Source organism: Botryllus schlosseri, chromosome 12 (genome assembly GCF_051294905.1).
Source record: "Botryllus schlosseri isolate E-star chromosome 12, Bs_hap1, whole genome shotgun sequence".
NCBI lineage: Eukaryota > Metazoa > Chordata > Ascidiacea > Stolidobranchia > Styelidae > Botryllus > Botryllus schlosseri.
Genome location: NC_137247.1, coordinates 5,279,697 through 5,293,450, shown reverse-complemented (window position 1 = coordinate 5,293,450; position 13,754 = coordinate 5,279,697). Strand labels below are relative to the sequence as shown.

Genomic DNA, 13,754 nt, shown 5'->3' with positions numbered 1-13,754 from the left:
GAGTCGAGTTAGTAGTATAACGACAGGAGGTGATCAAGTAGGTCTTTTTGAATCTGAACATGAACATACAATCATTCGGGATTCTGCCAACGCATATTATGAAAAAAATGTAACAATATGCAACCTTCGGTATCATATAGTTGCGAGAACTCAGTAGTCGCGCCATGAAAGGATTTAGCATCTGCTCAGTTTATCGAGACGCCAAACGCTACTCGGCGTCTCAACATACTAGACACCGAACGCCGTATAGCTACTCGGCGTCTGAACATAGCAGACGCCAAACGCCGTATAGCTACTCGGCGTCTCACCATATCAGACGCCAAACGCCGTATAGCTACTCGGCGTCCCAACATAACAGACGCCAAACGCCGTATAGATACTCGGCGTCTCACCATATCAGACGCCAGACGCCGTATAGCTACTTGGCGTCTCAGAAAACCAGACGCCAAACGCCGTATAGATATTCGGCCGCCGCTCGGCGTTTGGCGTCTGGCGTTTGGCCTCTGAGCGGGTTTAACCCCTACTCTCAATCATGCTGGACTGACCCTCGTAATGATAGAGAAAAGCGTCGTGTCGAAACATTTCCCGGTTCGGTACCAACAGAGCTGATTATACTGGTAATGTATGAAGTCGTCTGACTGAGGCCTGCGGCTGCGGGGCCACCATGATAGGAAATATGCGAGCATAGAGGGCAAGAAAATCAAGCAAACGTGGAGTAAAGCCAATAATTGATACGAAAATTTTTGATTCCATGATGACATTGGCCAATGCTGACAAAAGAGTGTAAAATATTGATCAATTGATTGTTGAAATGCTGGTCAAGGCCCATGGGGGATGGGTGGAGCAGTTGCAGACGTGGACAATTTGAGTTGTTCTGCACATTCTCTTCAGCTATTTGTTAATGATGTGCTGAAGGCTCCAGGTGCATTGTCAGAAGAATATCAATATCAATATTTGGTTAAACCATTGAAGGAAAGATCCCCTGCAAGGGAGTGGTGGAACCGAAATGAAGAAAGATTTCCTGCTGTGCCACTAACTATGCTACCAAGTGAAAGACTGCTCACTGTGTTTAGTACTATATACATCATCTATGGATGGAAGACCACAGAAGTTCACTCCTTGGAGAAAGGGCCGAGAAATTGTGCTTCGTGAACTGTAATCTGCAACTGCTGGATTGGTGCTTTTGATACATTTTTATAGTTCCTTGATCATTTATTTCATGTTCAAGCATATCAATGGCTGTAAAGTTGTTGAAAGAAATGCTCTTGAGGTGTTAAATATGGGCCTTGAGCTAGATTTCATATCTTTTGAATATCGGCTGAATATATCGGGGTTATCGGTGGAGGTACTGGATATCGGTCTTATCGGTATCGGCTCAGAAATCCAATATCGGTCGGGCTCTAATCACTACAACAACTCGCACGACGCGGGGGCTATATGGGATATATGTAATTGATGTTGCATATAGGCCTATACATCACTGTGTAATGTATAAGGTGACCACTGACCAGCTGACTTGATGACCTGGTGGTCGTATCGCCGGCCACCATTTCACCGCAATGCTTTCATGTATTTTGGCAATAAACTTCTGTCTGTCTGTCGCTGGCTGTGTCGGTAGGCTAGGTCGATATGTCAGATCGTGGTCCGGAAATCTTGAGGGCCGACTAGTATTCAATAGAAATTGCTTGTATTTCGATTTGATTGTGGACATCCTCGACGACTGTCGGATAGCCGGCGAGATGTTGTTCCACACTATACAGTTCCGACATACTTGATAGAGCGATGCGTTTTCTTGTATTCCGTCCTGATCATATGGTAGCCTATAGTTGGTCTTCGAGGATGCGCGTGTGTTGTAGTTGTGCGCTTTTGATTCCGAGGGGAAGTAGTCGTTGAAATTGGTGGGACTCTGACCACAATGGAACTAATACATAAACTTGGAAATTTCCAGCTTCATCATATCTTCTATGTTTACAAAAACCAAATCTTTTTAATAGAGATTTATCAGTTGCACATCCGCTGCCTAGAATGAAAGTGGGCAGTGCTACCAGTCGAGTCGACAAATCACCATGAACACAATAAGACAGCTTAACTTTAATTCATTCAATCAACTAACTAACTAACTATTAGTTTTCGAATTTCATAATAATTTCTATGTTCCTTTCATATACTGCGTGGCCACAACGACAACGTTGATAATTTTACACCAGGTCGATGTTTGGTTAGGCCTATTATGATTCCTGCCGACTTTCAGCACGGCCCACTTCGTTCTAGGCTTTTGTAAGGCAACACTTTCTCCAATAGAATGTCGAGGAGGGGCCTATAGATAAACCTCCAACACTTAGGATGGACTCAAGATCGTGACTATCTTTCCACCGCATACCTGTTCACGTTATATTTCGACGTAGCAAGAATAGACGCCACCATCATTGTCGTAACAATTCCTACCATGTAGGACAGGGGTGTGAAACTCAACTGACTTCGCGGGCCGGATTCAACACTTCAGATCGCTCGCGGGCCGCACCAAATTCTTCATTCCCAAAATACCTAAAAATCCATGTTCTTGCGACTTCATAATATTTAGTGATCTACTTACTTACTTTTCACTATTTTCAGCTTGTCAAGTAGAAGTAGTGTAACCCTCCAATTAGAAAGAGAAACTGGGTGAATTCTCAGCCTAGGATCCTCCTCGCCACCTCATCCGCGTAAGCGGTGTCTTACAAAAGCCTAGAGGTGGGCCGTGCTATAAGTCGGCAGTTACGGAAAATAATGAAGAATATCGGCCTGGTGTACATGACCATAGTAGTCGACAAACACCATGAATACCACAAACAATTCACAGCCTGTTTCCACGGAGTTCTAACTTTCAATTTTGAGAAAATTTAAGTCAAACCTAGAATTTCCGTCGCCCTTCACATCAAGTAGATATAGAGTTACAAATATGCTTTCACGAAAGTGAATATTATTTAGGTTGCAGGTTGCATTGCATCGCATTGTTGTCCATATGACATATTTCATCACAGTAAATATGGCTCATCATAACATTTGAAACTATACCGTTTCGCAATTTAGCATTTACCCATCATATCGTTATCTAGCAGCCCTTGGCGTGTCCTAATCCGGAAAAGTGGGCTCTGAATTTTTGAGCGTTAGATCTGCTCTAGCAGACCACCGTTAAAACTGACTCGACAAAAGACATAAAATAGATTTTCCGCTTTTCTGATGTAGTATTGGTAATTCTCGTTCAATTGGCAGTATTATTACTTACAGTTCTAATTAGTTTCAGTTCTTTTGTCTGGAGAACATACATGTTTAAGTTTAAAAGAAAGTGTAGCATCGCCGTCTATTTTCCTACAATACAATTACACCATATGGCATTTTTACCTTACGCCATATTTTTTTATCATCGTATACGAATTGCGCAAAGTGTTAACATCGTATCCATACAACTCCTCCGTATTGCTCTTCGACTAAACTATAAAGGCCGTGATATGCATGAGGGAACATGCCATGACTTGTTCCCCGGCGTGGGGCTCCCCGTTCGCGCGTTTGACCCCGCCGTAAATGGCGGCAAACAACGCAGCCCTGGCTGCTCGGCCCACCGGGCAAGCATTACAGAACCGGTTTGGTTCGTCGTATTTTGGGACGCCCGCGTCCAACCCGCCGTATTCCCACGCGTCGCCGAGCATCAGCCCGAGGCCGAATTTAGGCCTGGCACAGTCGGTCCGGTCGAGTCAGTATGACTCGTGGACGCATGCGAAGAGTTTTCAGGCCGACGCGAATTTGATGGCCGTGTTCCAGAATCAGCCGGACCTGATTATCGGTAAGATGGGGGTGATGGTTTAATTAATGCCATTGTTGTAATGACTCGACTCGAGTCAATTTGTGTATTGACTCGACTTGTACACGAGTGATTGCGCATGACTCGAACCAAGTCATATGACTCGAGTCTCAGACGGCCAAGACCGACATTTCATTGTAATTTCGAAGAAACTTTAACTAACTACGCTGTTGGTATTTCGCCTATTGGTACTGGTACTTGAAAATGCGACCAGAAACTGTTAAAAGTGAAGTAAATTAGTATATTTCAAATGCGAATCATTCGATATCACCAAACAGAGTTATAAAAAGTGGTTTTGTCAAGACTTCAACTCGAAACTGGGCTGTAAAGGCGACGACTTGGACTCAGACTCGAGTCATAATACCATGGCTCGGACTCGACCCTCTGCTCACTGACTTTGACTCGGTGGTGAATTAAAAATGACTCGACTTGACCCGAGTTGAAACTATAAAAGTGAGATTGACTTGTGACTCTGAACCTTGTGACTTGGTTACAACCCTGCTACACTTTTTTTTCAAATTAGGTTAGAATTAGAATGGTGAATTTGGCGTTTGGTGTGTATACTATGTAATATCATATATTGGCTATGGGTTCCGAGTCGCAAGTTAAATTTACTTAATATAGTTTTGACTCGAGTCAAGTCGAGTCATTTTCAATTCACCACTGATTGAAATACAAGTCGAGTCTAAGTCAGGGTTGACAGAAAAATTTGAAATTTTTTTTTTAATTTTCCTGTTTAAATTAAAAAATTCAATTGGATCTGCGGAGCCCTATACTTGTTTGAATTAAACCAAATTTGGTGTGCAGCGTTTTTTAGGGTAACCTGACGATTTAAGAGGTGACCGGCTTGAATCGAAAAAAAAAGTTATTTTTGAACAGCCCTACCTCGCATTCATGATATACTCATTTTTCTCACTCTTAGCTTGTTTATTTGAACAGATAAAAGATGGTTTGTTTGTTGGCCTATTTTTGAAGTATCGCTCCTGATACGCGAGACTTGACTCGAGTCATATCGAATCTCTCGAGTCATATGACTTGGTCGAGTCATACGCAATGACTCGAGGTCAAGTCAATTCTCAAATTGACTCAAATCTATTCGAGTCATTTTCCATTCAAAAAAATGACTCGAGTTATGTCGACTTAACGCCTTTCAAAATGAATCTCTTGTCGTTTCAGGCCCCAATCAATTGCGCGAGAAGATGGCCGGTCCTAATATGAACAACAACAATTTCGTACGGGGCATGAGGGAGAGCCGCTCGCTTCCCCGACCGGGGCCGCCCCATTTCGGGGATTTGAACCGGTCCGTCAGCGTTTCGGCCGACGCAATGCAGCGCAATTTCGCGAGCGACTCGGCGCCGATGCTGTTTCAGAATTCGCTCCGGCTGAACGAAGTATCGTGCTGTTACAGGATTGGGTTTTGGTGGTGTTGTCAATATATTTTATTTTGTCAGAATACTGATGCTAGAGGCACGCTCGTAGGCAATGCCATGCAGCCGCGCTCTCCCGGTATAAGTAGGTCTTTTTTTATCGCAGACCCCGTGCATCCCAAAAAGTTTGGAAGCTGATGAACAAACAAAAGAAAAAAGGTCATCTCATTAGCCCAATCTCTCTATTCGGGGCATTTCTTGCCCCCCCACAAAGCTACCTAATGACTATTACATGTGAAAATAGTCAAGATTTTGTGAAAATTGTAGCGTCAGGTCAGAAACGGTCAAAATTCTGTCAGTAAACTGATCATTGGACATATTTAAATGTCTGAATCTTACTATTTTTCGCTAAAAAAATGATCGCCCCACTACTGATAAACATCGCTTTTATTACAAAAGGACAATCTGGTTTTGTATTTCAACATTGCCTTATCACGAGTCCCCTAAAACTAGTGCGCGGACCACAAGTGTGGTACACCCCAATTGACGCTTACATTCAGCGAAATATTCATTTTCGAATTTATCAATACAATATTGATGCATTGCTTTCACAGTAATGTGAGTTATTATTAGGGCGATTTTTTACAACCTGCATTTCGTTTGTATCGTAGATGTTTGCACTGTCGGTGAACTTATCATTTGACATTTTTCATCATGTAGCCTACTTTATAGGCCTACCGTTGTCTGCTAATTGCGAATCATAAACGGTCAAATGAAACAGATCGGTTGACATGGTGTTTATGCTCAATGTGGGAAATTGTCTTTTGTTGTACTGTAACAAATTATAATTATTCCTACCATAATACGTGATGTAATTACTGAAATTCTTCGTAGGTCCAGATTTCGTTAAAATGATTTTTTTTTCATGTAAAAATTTGTCAGTTTTCAAGTCAAAAAAGTTAGCTCAGGCCTAACTTCTTCGTAATGACAGACAGTTCCAACCAGAAATGAAGTTAAGTAGTACAATTCGAAGATTTTGTGGGAAAACACCCAATTTTTATACGCGAGGTCAAAATTTGGTCAAAATTAAGTTTTTCAATGTAAAAAAAAAATCAAAATTTTGATTTTTTAGGTCAAAATCTTTCGTTTTTTATAGGTGAAAAAAATCGCGTCAGTTATTAGCCTACATTTATAACGCCAAATTCACCGAGTGTATCACAATTCACGCTCATATTCGATGAAACGTTTATATTTGAATTTATTAATACATTATTATCGATACATCGCTTGCACAAGAATAATATACAATCGAATGGTATGGTGTGTAGTGATACGATTGTTTATATAGAATGTTCTTTCCAATTCTCTACTAGTTGCTGACGATTACACCTAACAAGTGTCTGCCGAAAATATGTGGGTTTATCTCAATATGAATATATTGTTCAACCGTGTATTGAAGGTCTATATCTATTACATTTCTAGCGCCAAATTCAGTGCTGAATTCACTAGTAACCGTTCAAAGAGTCAATAGATATCTTCTTGGGATTTAGGTCCGGTAGGCAGCAGGCAAAGAAAAGTCAAAACGGAAATTCTCCAGCAACACCACGCCAGCAACACGTGGCCATTTCTGCAGGAATTCGGCGCCTTCCCACCAGAGAACGCCGGAGGTAATTCTGTTGTGACCGTTGATGGGTCTCCGAGATTTTGCAATGATAGACGATAACCGTTATTATTCACAGGGAAAGACCGGGAGTATCAGAAATACGTGGCCGAGCTACGAAATGCGGCGATGCGGAAACAGACGCAGAGTCCCGTGGCGCATCCGTTTGATACGGCCGATGTCGTCGCGTGGAACAACAGGTACGGTTGCCGCCATACTTGAACAACTGAAACATTTTAATCTTTTCCAAATTAGATTGGAATTAGAATTATAGCTACACCGTTTTACCCCAATTTTATTGAAATTTGAGCTACACAGATTCTTCCAAATTGACTCGAGTTAGAACTATGACTGCACAACGTTTTCCAAATTAGATTAGAATTAAAATTATAGCCACACTATTCTTTTCAAATTAGATTACAATTAGAATTGCAGCTACACAGCCTTTTCCAAATTAGATTACAATTAGAATTATAGCTACACAGTTTTTTCCCAATTAGATTAGAATTAAAGCTACTGACTTTTCCAAATTGACTAGAGTTAGAATTATGACCGCACAGCATTTTCAAAATTAGTTTAGAATTGAAAATATAGCCACGCTATTTTTTCCAATTTAGATTAGAATTAGTGCTACACCCATTTTTTTTTCAAATTAGATTACAATTAGAGCTACAGTTTTTTCAAATTAGATTAGAATTGGAGCTACAGTTTTTTCCAACTTAAATTAGAATTAGAATTATAGATACATACGTTTTTCCAAATTAGATTACAATTTGCATCAGAGCTACACAGTTTTTTCAAATTAGACTAGAATTAGGATTATAGCTGCACATTTTTCCAAATTAGATTAGTATTAAAATTACAGCTCTACATTTTTTCCAAATTAGATTAGAATTAGAATTATAGCGGCAGAGTTTTTTCAAATTAGATTGGAATTAGAATTATAGCTACCCATTTTTTCCAAATTAGACTAGAATTAAAATTAGACCATAGAAACATTTCACAGCTTGGATCAAAATTTGAATTAGAATTAGAACAAAAAAAGGTTTAACAAATTAGACTAGAAGCAGCCATTCATCCAAGACTCTATCACCGACTCCGCATATTTTTTATGTATACAAATGAATAGTATATTCATATTGAAATGAGCCCGGGCGCTTTCGTCTGACACTCGTCAGGGGTAATCGTCAGTAAGTAGTGTATTTCAGAAGAACTTATGAATATTTATAGTTGTATCAAAAATTATGACGTCACCAGCACCAAATCTTCAGCAGTGACGTCATATCTGGCGATACGACTGTTCTTTTGAAATCAACTGCTAGTTGCTGACGAGTGTCAAACGAAAACAGTCTGGTTTATTTTGACATGAATATGTTATCTGATTGTATATTGAAGTGCTGTAACTCTAAGAGTCTCTACAAAATTTCAATATACCGACTCCAGCATTCCTGTAAATCTACTATGAAAAATATATTTTTTTACATTATGAGTTATTTCATTGAGTGAATCCACCTATTTTTGGTAATTCAATTAAAAATTGCAGTCGCAAGGTATGAAATCAAACATCTGTAACCGCAGCGACACTTTTTAGTAATATTTGAGAGTATTTCGTGCAATTTTAAAGCAGTCGAAGTCGGAGCATGTTAACAAACTTTAACTCCAAACGATGTTGCAAAGTGTGTGTGTATTCGTTACTCAAAATGGCCGACTTTTATTACTCAACACAATTGGATCATTGCGCCCAACCTTAGTTCCCGGTCATAAACGTTACAAACCAAACACGCTGCCTTTTTCGTGCTCCATAGATCTATTGGTTCATATGACCTATGCAAATTACCCTGCACACTTGTTTCGTTGCATTGAACAAGCAGTATAAAAATAGATTTCTGAAGGTAATTATGCTAATATAGAGGAAACGCAGGAGCGTACAAATCGATTGGTTTGATGAAAGTTTCCCCGTTTCTTTAGCTATAAGTTATGGTTGAATTGCATGAATGAATATACATCGAATGCGATTACTTCCTGTCATAGCAGTGGCAATTACTTTTCACACTCAATGAGCTCGCTTAAATTTGTCGCAAGTGAACAGCATGAACATTTCTGCTTCTTGGAAAATCCACTCGGAAATCGGTGTGGCACAATTTTGTTTTCAAAAATGACTTTTCTTCTCTAATCGTACTGGCTACTTGATAAAATTGTTAGGTTACCTTATTTAAGCCGACACACCAAATTTGCTTCAATTTCAACCAGTAGCCGCATTGCTACAGGAGAAGAAAGTTTCTATTTATTATATAAAAATAAATAACAAAAAATATGAATTCAGCCCATGTAAGTGTTAGGTTATCTATAGAAACGATGTTCACCAAATTTGGTTCGATTCCAACCAGTGGAAGCGGAGTTATTGCCGTCGAAAAATTTGGATTATGAATAAAATAGTATTTACGGTGACCAATTCATTAATAATTTATAATAGTGGTGCCCACCGTCAATGCTATTTTATTCAAATCCAAATTTTTCGACGGCAGTAAATCCGCTTCCACTGGTTGGAATTGAACCAAATTTGGTGTGTAGGCTTAAATTAGGTATCCTAGCAATTTTATCAAGTAGCCAGTACGATTTGAGAAAAAAAGTCATTTTTAAAGACCCCAAGTGTGCACGATAGGTTATTTTTAGCTGCTAAAAATTACTGTGTCTGGTATCCCCGTGTTACGTGTTCTATCGTGTATCACTTGCTTTGCAGAATTCTTTGGGAAAACCAGTGTTTGGAGCAACCCCTGTCGAATCCAAGATCTTTCAACAATGGCAACGGAAGGTATGACAGGCCTATCAAACGTATTGTAGACATGTATAGTTTTGACTTTGAAACCTCGGATGTTCGTAAATATCTTAACTGACAAATAAGTGATATAGTATAGAATGCCAGTAGAATATTGATGAGACGCTTGTTAGTTATGGGTACAGGATTATTGAGAGACGATAATCAAATCAAGGACTAATGCTGTGCAAGACTTTTTTGGTTGCGGCCGCTCTAATCGCTCCTGTTATTCTTGTGTTTCGATTGTTTTACCCAACAAACTATGTTTTGCAGTTCTACTGGACCCGGGGACATCTTATCTTCAATTTCTGATATGAGCGTAAGTATTGTGTAAGAATTTAATATTTGAAGTATGAGCTTTCCCGATCTGTTTAGTCGGACATTTTGAAATGGTTGTTCGAAATTTTTTGGAATTAATTGACGTTGAAGTCTACAATTGGCAGAAAATTGATAAAATTTGGTTGGTTTCAAGTTTCCATTCCGTTATTCGTTCCGGCTTGTGAATTTTTTTGTGAGATTTCCTACAGCGACACGACCGCGACCATTTTCAGAGTGAGCAATTTAAAACCGGGACCTGGCCAGGCACGTTCCAGCTGTGGCCTTCGACCGACGACAACGCTGGCATTTGGGAGTGGAGAAACGACTCTGGCAGAGACGGGGAATAGTTTCTACGAGTTTACGGGAATATACTTTACAGCTGGCTGGTCCATACGCTTACCAAAAGCCTACCTACCTACGCTTGACATAATGCTTGTGGTATTGTGGTATTTGAAATTCGGAACACTAGTTTCGATGCTGTTCGGACTCCACTTTTCGTCGAGGGCTTGCTGATGTACAGTTGAATGCGCTTACTCTGTCCTTTGAGAAACCATTGTGATGTCCGCGTGTCGGAAATGGACATTAGGGCTCTTCAAAAATGACTTTTTTTCTCAAATCGTACTGGCTACTTGATAAAATTGTTAGGGTACCTAATTTAAGCCTACGCACCAAATTTGGTTCAATTCCAACCAGTGTAAGCGGAGTTATTGCCGTCGAAAAATTTGGATTTGAATAAAATAGTATTTACGGTGAGCACAACTATAATGAATAAACAAAGAATCGGTCACCGTAAATACTATTTTATTCAAATCCAAATTTTTCGACGGCAATAACTCCGCTTACACTGGTTGGAATTGAACCAAATTTGGTGAGCATCGTTTCTATAGACAGCCTGACACTTTCATGGGGTCAACAGAAAATTTTCAAATTTTTTATTATTTATTTTTATATAATAAATAGAAACTTTCTTCTCCTGTAGCAAAGCGGTTACTGGCTGGAATTGAACCAAATTTTGTGTGTAGGCTTAACAATTTTATCAAGTAACCAGTACGATTTGAGGAAAAAAGTCATTTTTGAAGAGCCCTAATGGACATAACTCTCCGTTATTCGTTATGATTCGGGTGGCAGCGTCCTTTATATCCTTGCTAATGTCGTTTTGACGTGGTAAATTTTTTGAGAGTATATTGATTTTTCCTGTACTAGTTCTGCTAACGTAATCGACTGGTACATGGCTGACATTTGTGAGATTTTCCAGGAACGATATTGCGAATGCTCGTTAAGATTCTGAATATGTTTGCGTGTTACTAAGGTGGCTGGCTCCACCGGCAGGTATGCTATTTCTCTCTGGGATAGAATCTCGATTGCAAGCTGTTCTGTTATGCCCCTCGTATGGTACATGTGGAAAATGAATACCTTTTGTATGTTCTTGGTCTGTTTTTCATTGGGAGCTGTGCTCTCGATGGGAATGTTCCATTTTGCCTTTTTGTTGAAGTTTTTTTTCGTCCTATTGATTTGATTGTGTCCACCACGGCGGTGACTTTTACAGATTGTTTATAGTGCTTTTATTGTGAACGCAAGATAATCGAACAGATTATGTTGCTACCTAATGATAACGTCGGCAGCATGATGTTTTCGCTATATTTCAACTACCGCGGGGCTATCTGGTTGCTGGGCAGCAAATTTTTCACCATTGTGACTGACAAACTAAATTTGCTCTTTGCGTTATCTCTCTGACCTTCCTTGAGACGAGACGATGTTCCCATTCGGATTGGGATTGTTGCTGAATTAGCATTTTAAACATTTCGCCAATTGCTGTCTTCGCAGTGGTTTTGAATGATGCTTTCGATCATCTGCGAAGCTTGGCAATTTTTCGTGACTTCCGGCATCTCGTGATCCATTCAGATTTAACACGGTGTTGAAACTGATTGTCATGAAGGCTTTGTATATGATTGGGATGGAATTACATTTTCGAGGATTAGGGAAGCCATCATCTGTCGAATCTGAGGAGAAAACTGAGATCGCTGGGTTATGTAGCCTACAGTTATAGGAGGTTTAATACGACATGGTGACAGAAAATGAAAGTGATAACTTAATAAACCGGTTGGAAACTGAGGGAATTCACAGCAAATCGTGACATCGCAGATCTATTGCGCCGTCGCGTGTACCGAGCCGACTGGCTTGACTTCAGGTTGAAAGTTTGATTAACATTATGGCAGCAGCCATTTAGTTCAGAAAGCTACCGTATAATTCGGAATGCAGCTAAAAGCTTTTCACGAAAGGTACGATCCGAATCTATATGCCGATGCGGTACCAAGGTCAGACCAATGTTCCGTCTAAGCTGCGCAGTGCTGACACGCACAGAAAATCTAAGTTGCGCACAAAAATTCCGAAGTGATGACCTTTTTTTTAATCGTTACGCACTGTTGTCTATGGGTCTGTCCAGTGAGTTGGTGAGTGTGCGCAGACTCGTCAAAAGTAGACGGAACCTTGCTCTTCATCCGTAGCCTAATTTCTGAGCCGTATTTCATCCGTGTTGCACTTTCTCGACGAGATCAAGACATAGTAATTCAGATAGTTCTAGTCGTTAGCCGATAGTATGACGGAAGAGAAAACTGTATTTCGAACCACGGTGAAAGCGTACTGTACCGGCGCTTCATGGACGGCGTAACAACGAAGCCACCTGAAAAAGAGCAGATTCCGATAACACATCCTCTTCTGTTTCTGAGCACCGGAAAGATCTGCTATTCACCTCAAAGTTTGTACATTAACGTTATGCGTACTGCGCGCTTTCCCTGAATTTGCAACATTTAGTGTGAATTTGCAATTAATCGTAACTGATCACAAGCATGCACTGGTTTTATAGTACTCACTGGTGGCCACAATTGCGATTCGGCATATCCTAGGATGGGAAGGCGCGCTTGAAACCAATAGAATGAGCTTATAGCAAAGCGTTTGGTAGCTGGGAGACCTCGGAATTCTAGAAAATACATAGCCTAAAGATATCTAATCTCTGTGGCGCTATAAAGCATATATGATTAGCTCGGGCACAGGAGACGCCTTACGGCCCAAGATTTTTGGCTTGGTAGATTAATTAATGTTCGCGTCGAAACCCCCAATTTTAATGCGACTCTCCGAAATATCGTTACGCGTACTGCGCGCTTTCCCGGAATTTGCAAAATTTGGTGTGACTGATCACATCAAGCACGCATATCCCAGAGTGGTAAGGCACGTTTGCAGCCAATAGAACGAGCTTAGCAAAGCCTTTTGTAGCCGGGAGACCATGGAAATTCTAGCAAATACATAATGATATCTAATCTCTGTTGCGCTATGAAGCATGGTTAGCTCGGGCATAGAAGACGCAGTACGGCCCAAGATTATCGACTTGGATATTGTTGCGTTAACGCATTAATTGGTAGATTGTGTAAGAAAGAATTTTCGCGTCAACTCCCAATTTTAATGCGAACCTCCAAAATACTGTGGTTACGCATATGTATCATCGGCTGTTGCATAAACGAACCTATTAGGCCTATTATTATTAGGCCTATTAGACGGCGTCCAGATGGGCATAAAGGTGGAAAGGGACGGAAAGGACGTAGTTTATTTTTGTCCTTGATGTTTTTACGGCATATACACCGACTCATGATACACATACACACGATCTGCGCATATGCATACCATTAGCTGGACCATCCATACCGCTGGACAAGGAAGTGCAGATATAGCCTTTACGGCTTTCTAAGTCATGCACCACCCCTC

The 13,754-nt window shown here is 40.4% G+C and overlaps 1 protein-coding gene across 1 annotated transcript; it reads left to right on the top strand.

Annotated features, from left to right (window-relative positions):
- Positions 1 to 3,524: 3,524 nt before the first annotated feature.
- Positions 3,525 to 11,929, top strand: LOC145452591 (uncharacterized). The gene is made up of 9 exons (XM_080330782.1): positions 3,525 to 3,820; positions 5,015 to 5,229; positions 5,290 to 5,344; positions 6,756 to 6,872; positions 6,945 to 7,065; positions 9,606 to 9,677; positions 9,954 to 9,999; positions 10,232 to 10,566; positions 11,078 to 11,929. The coding sequence occupies exons 1-8, from the start codon at positions 3,562 to 3,564 to the stop codon at positions 10,343 to 10,345; spliced, it is 999 nt and encodes a 332-aa protein (XP_080186908.1). The 5' UTR covers positions 3,525 to 3,561; the 3' UTR covers positions 10,346 to 10,566; positions 11,078 to 11,929.
- Positions 11,930 to 13,754: the final 1,825 nt, after the last annotated feature.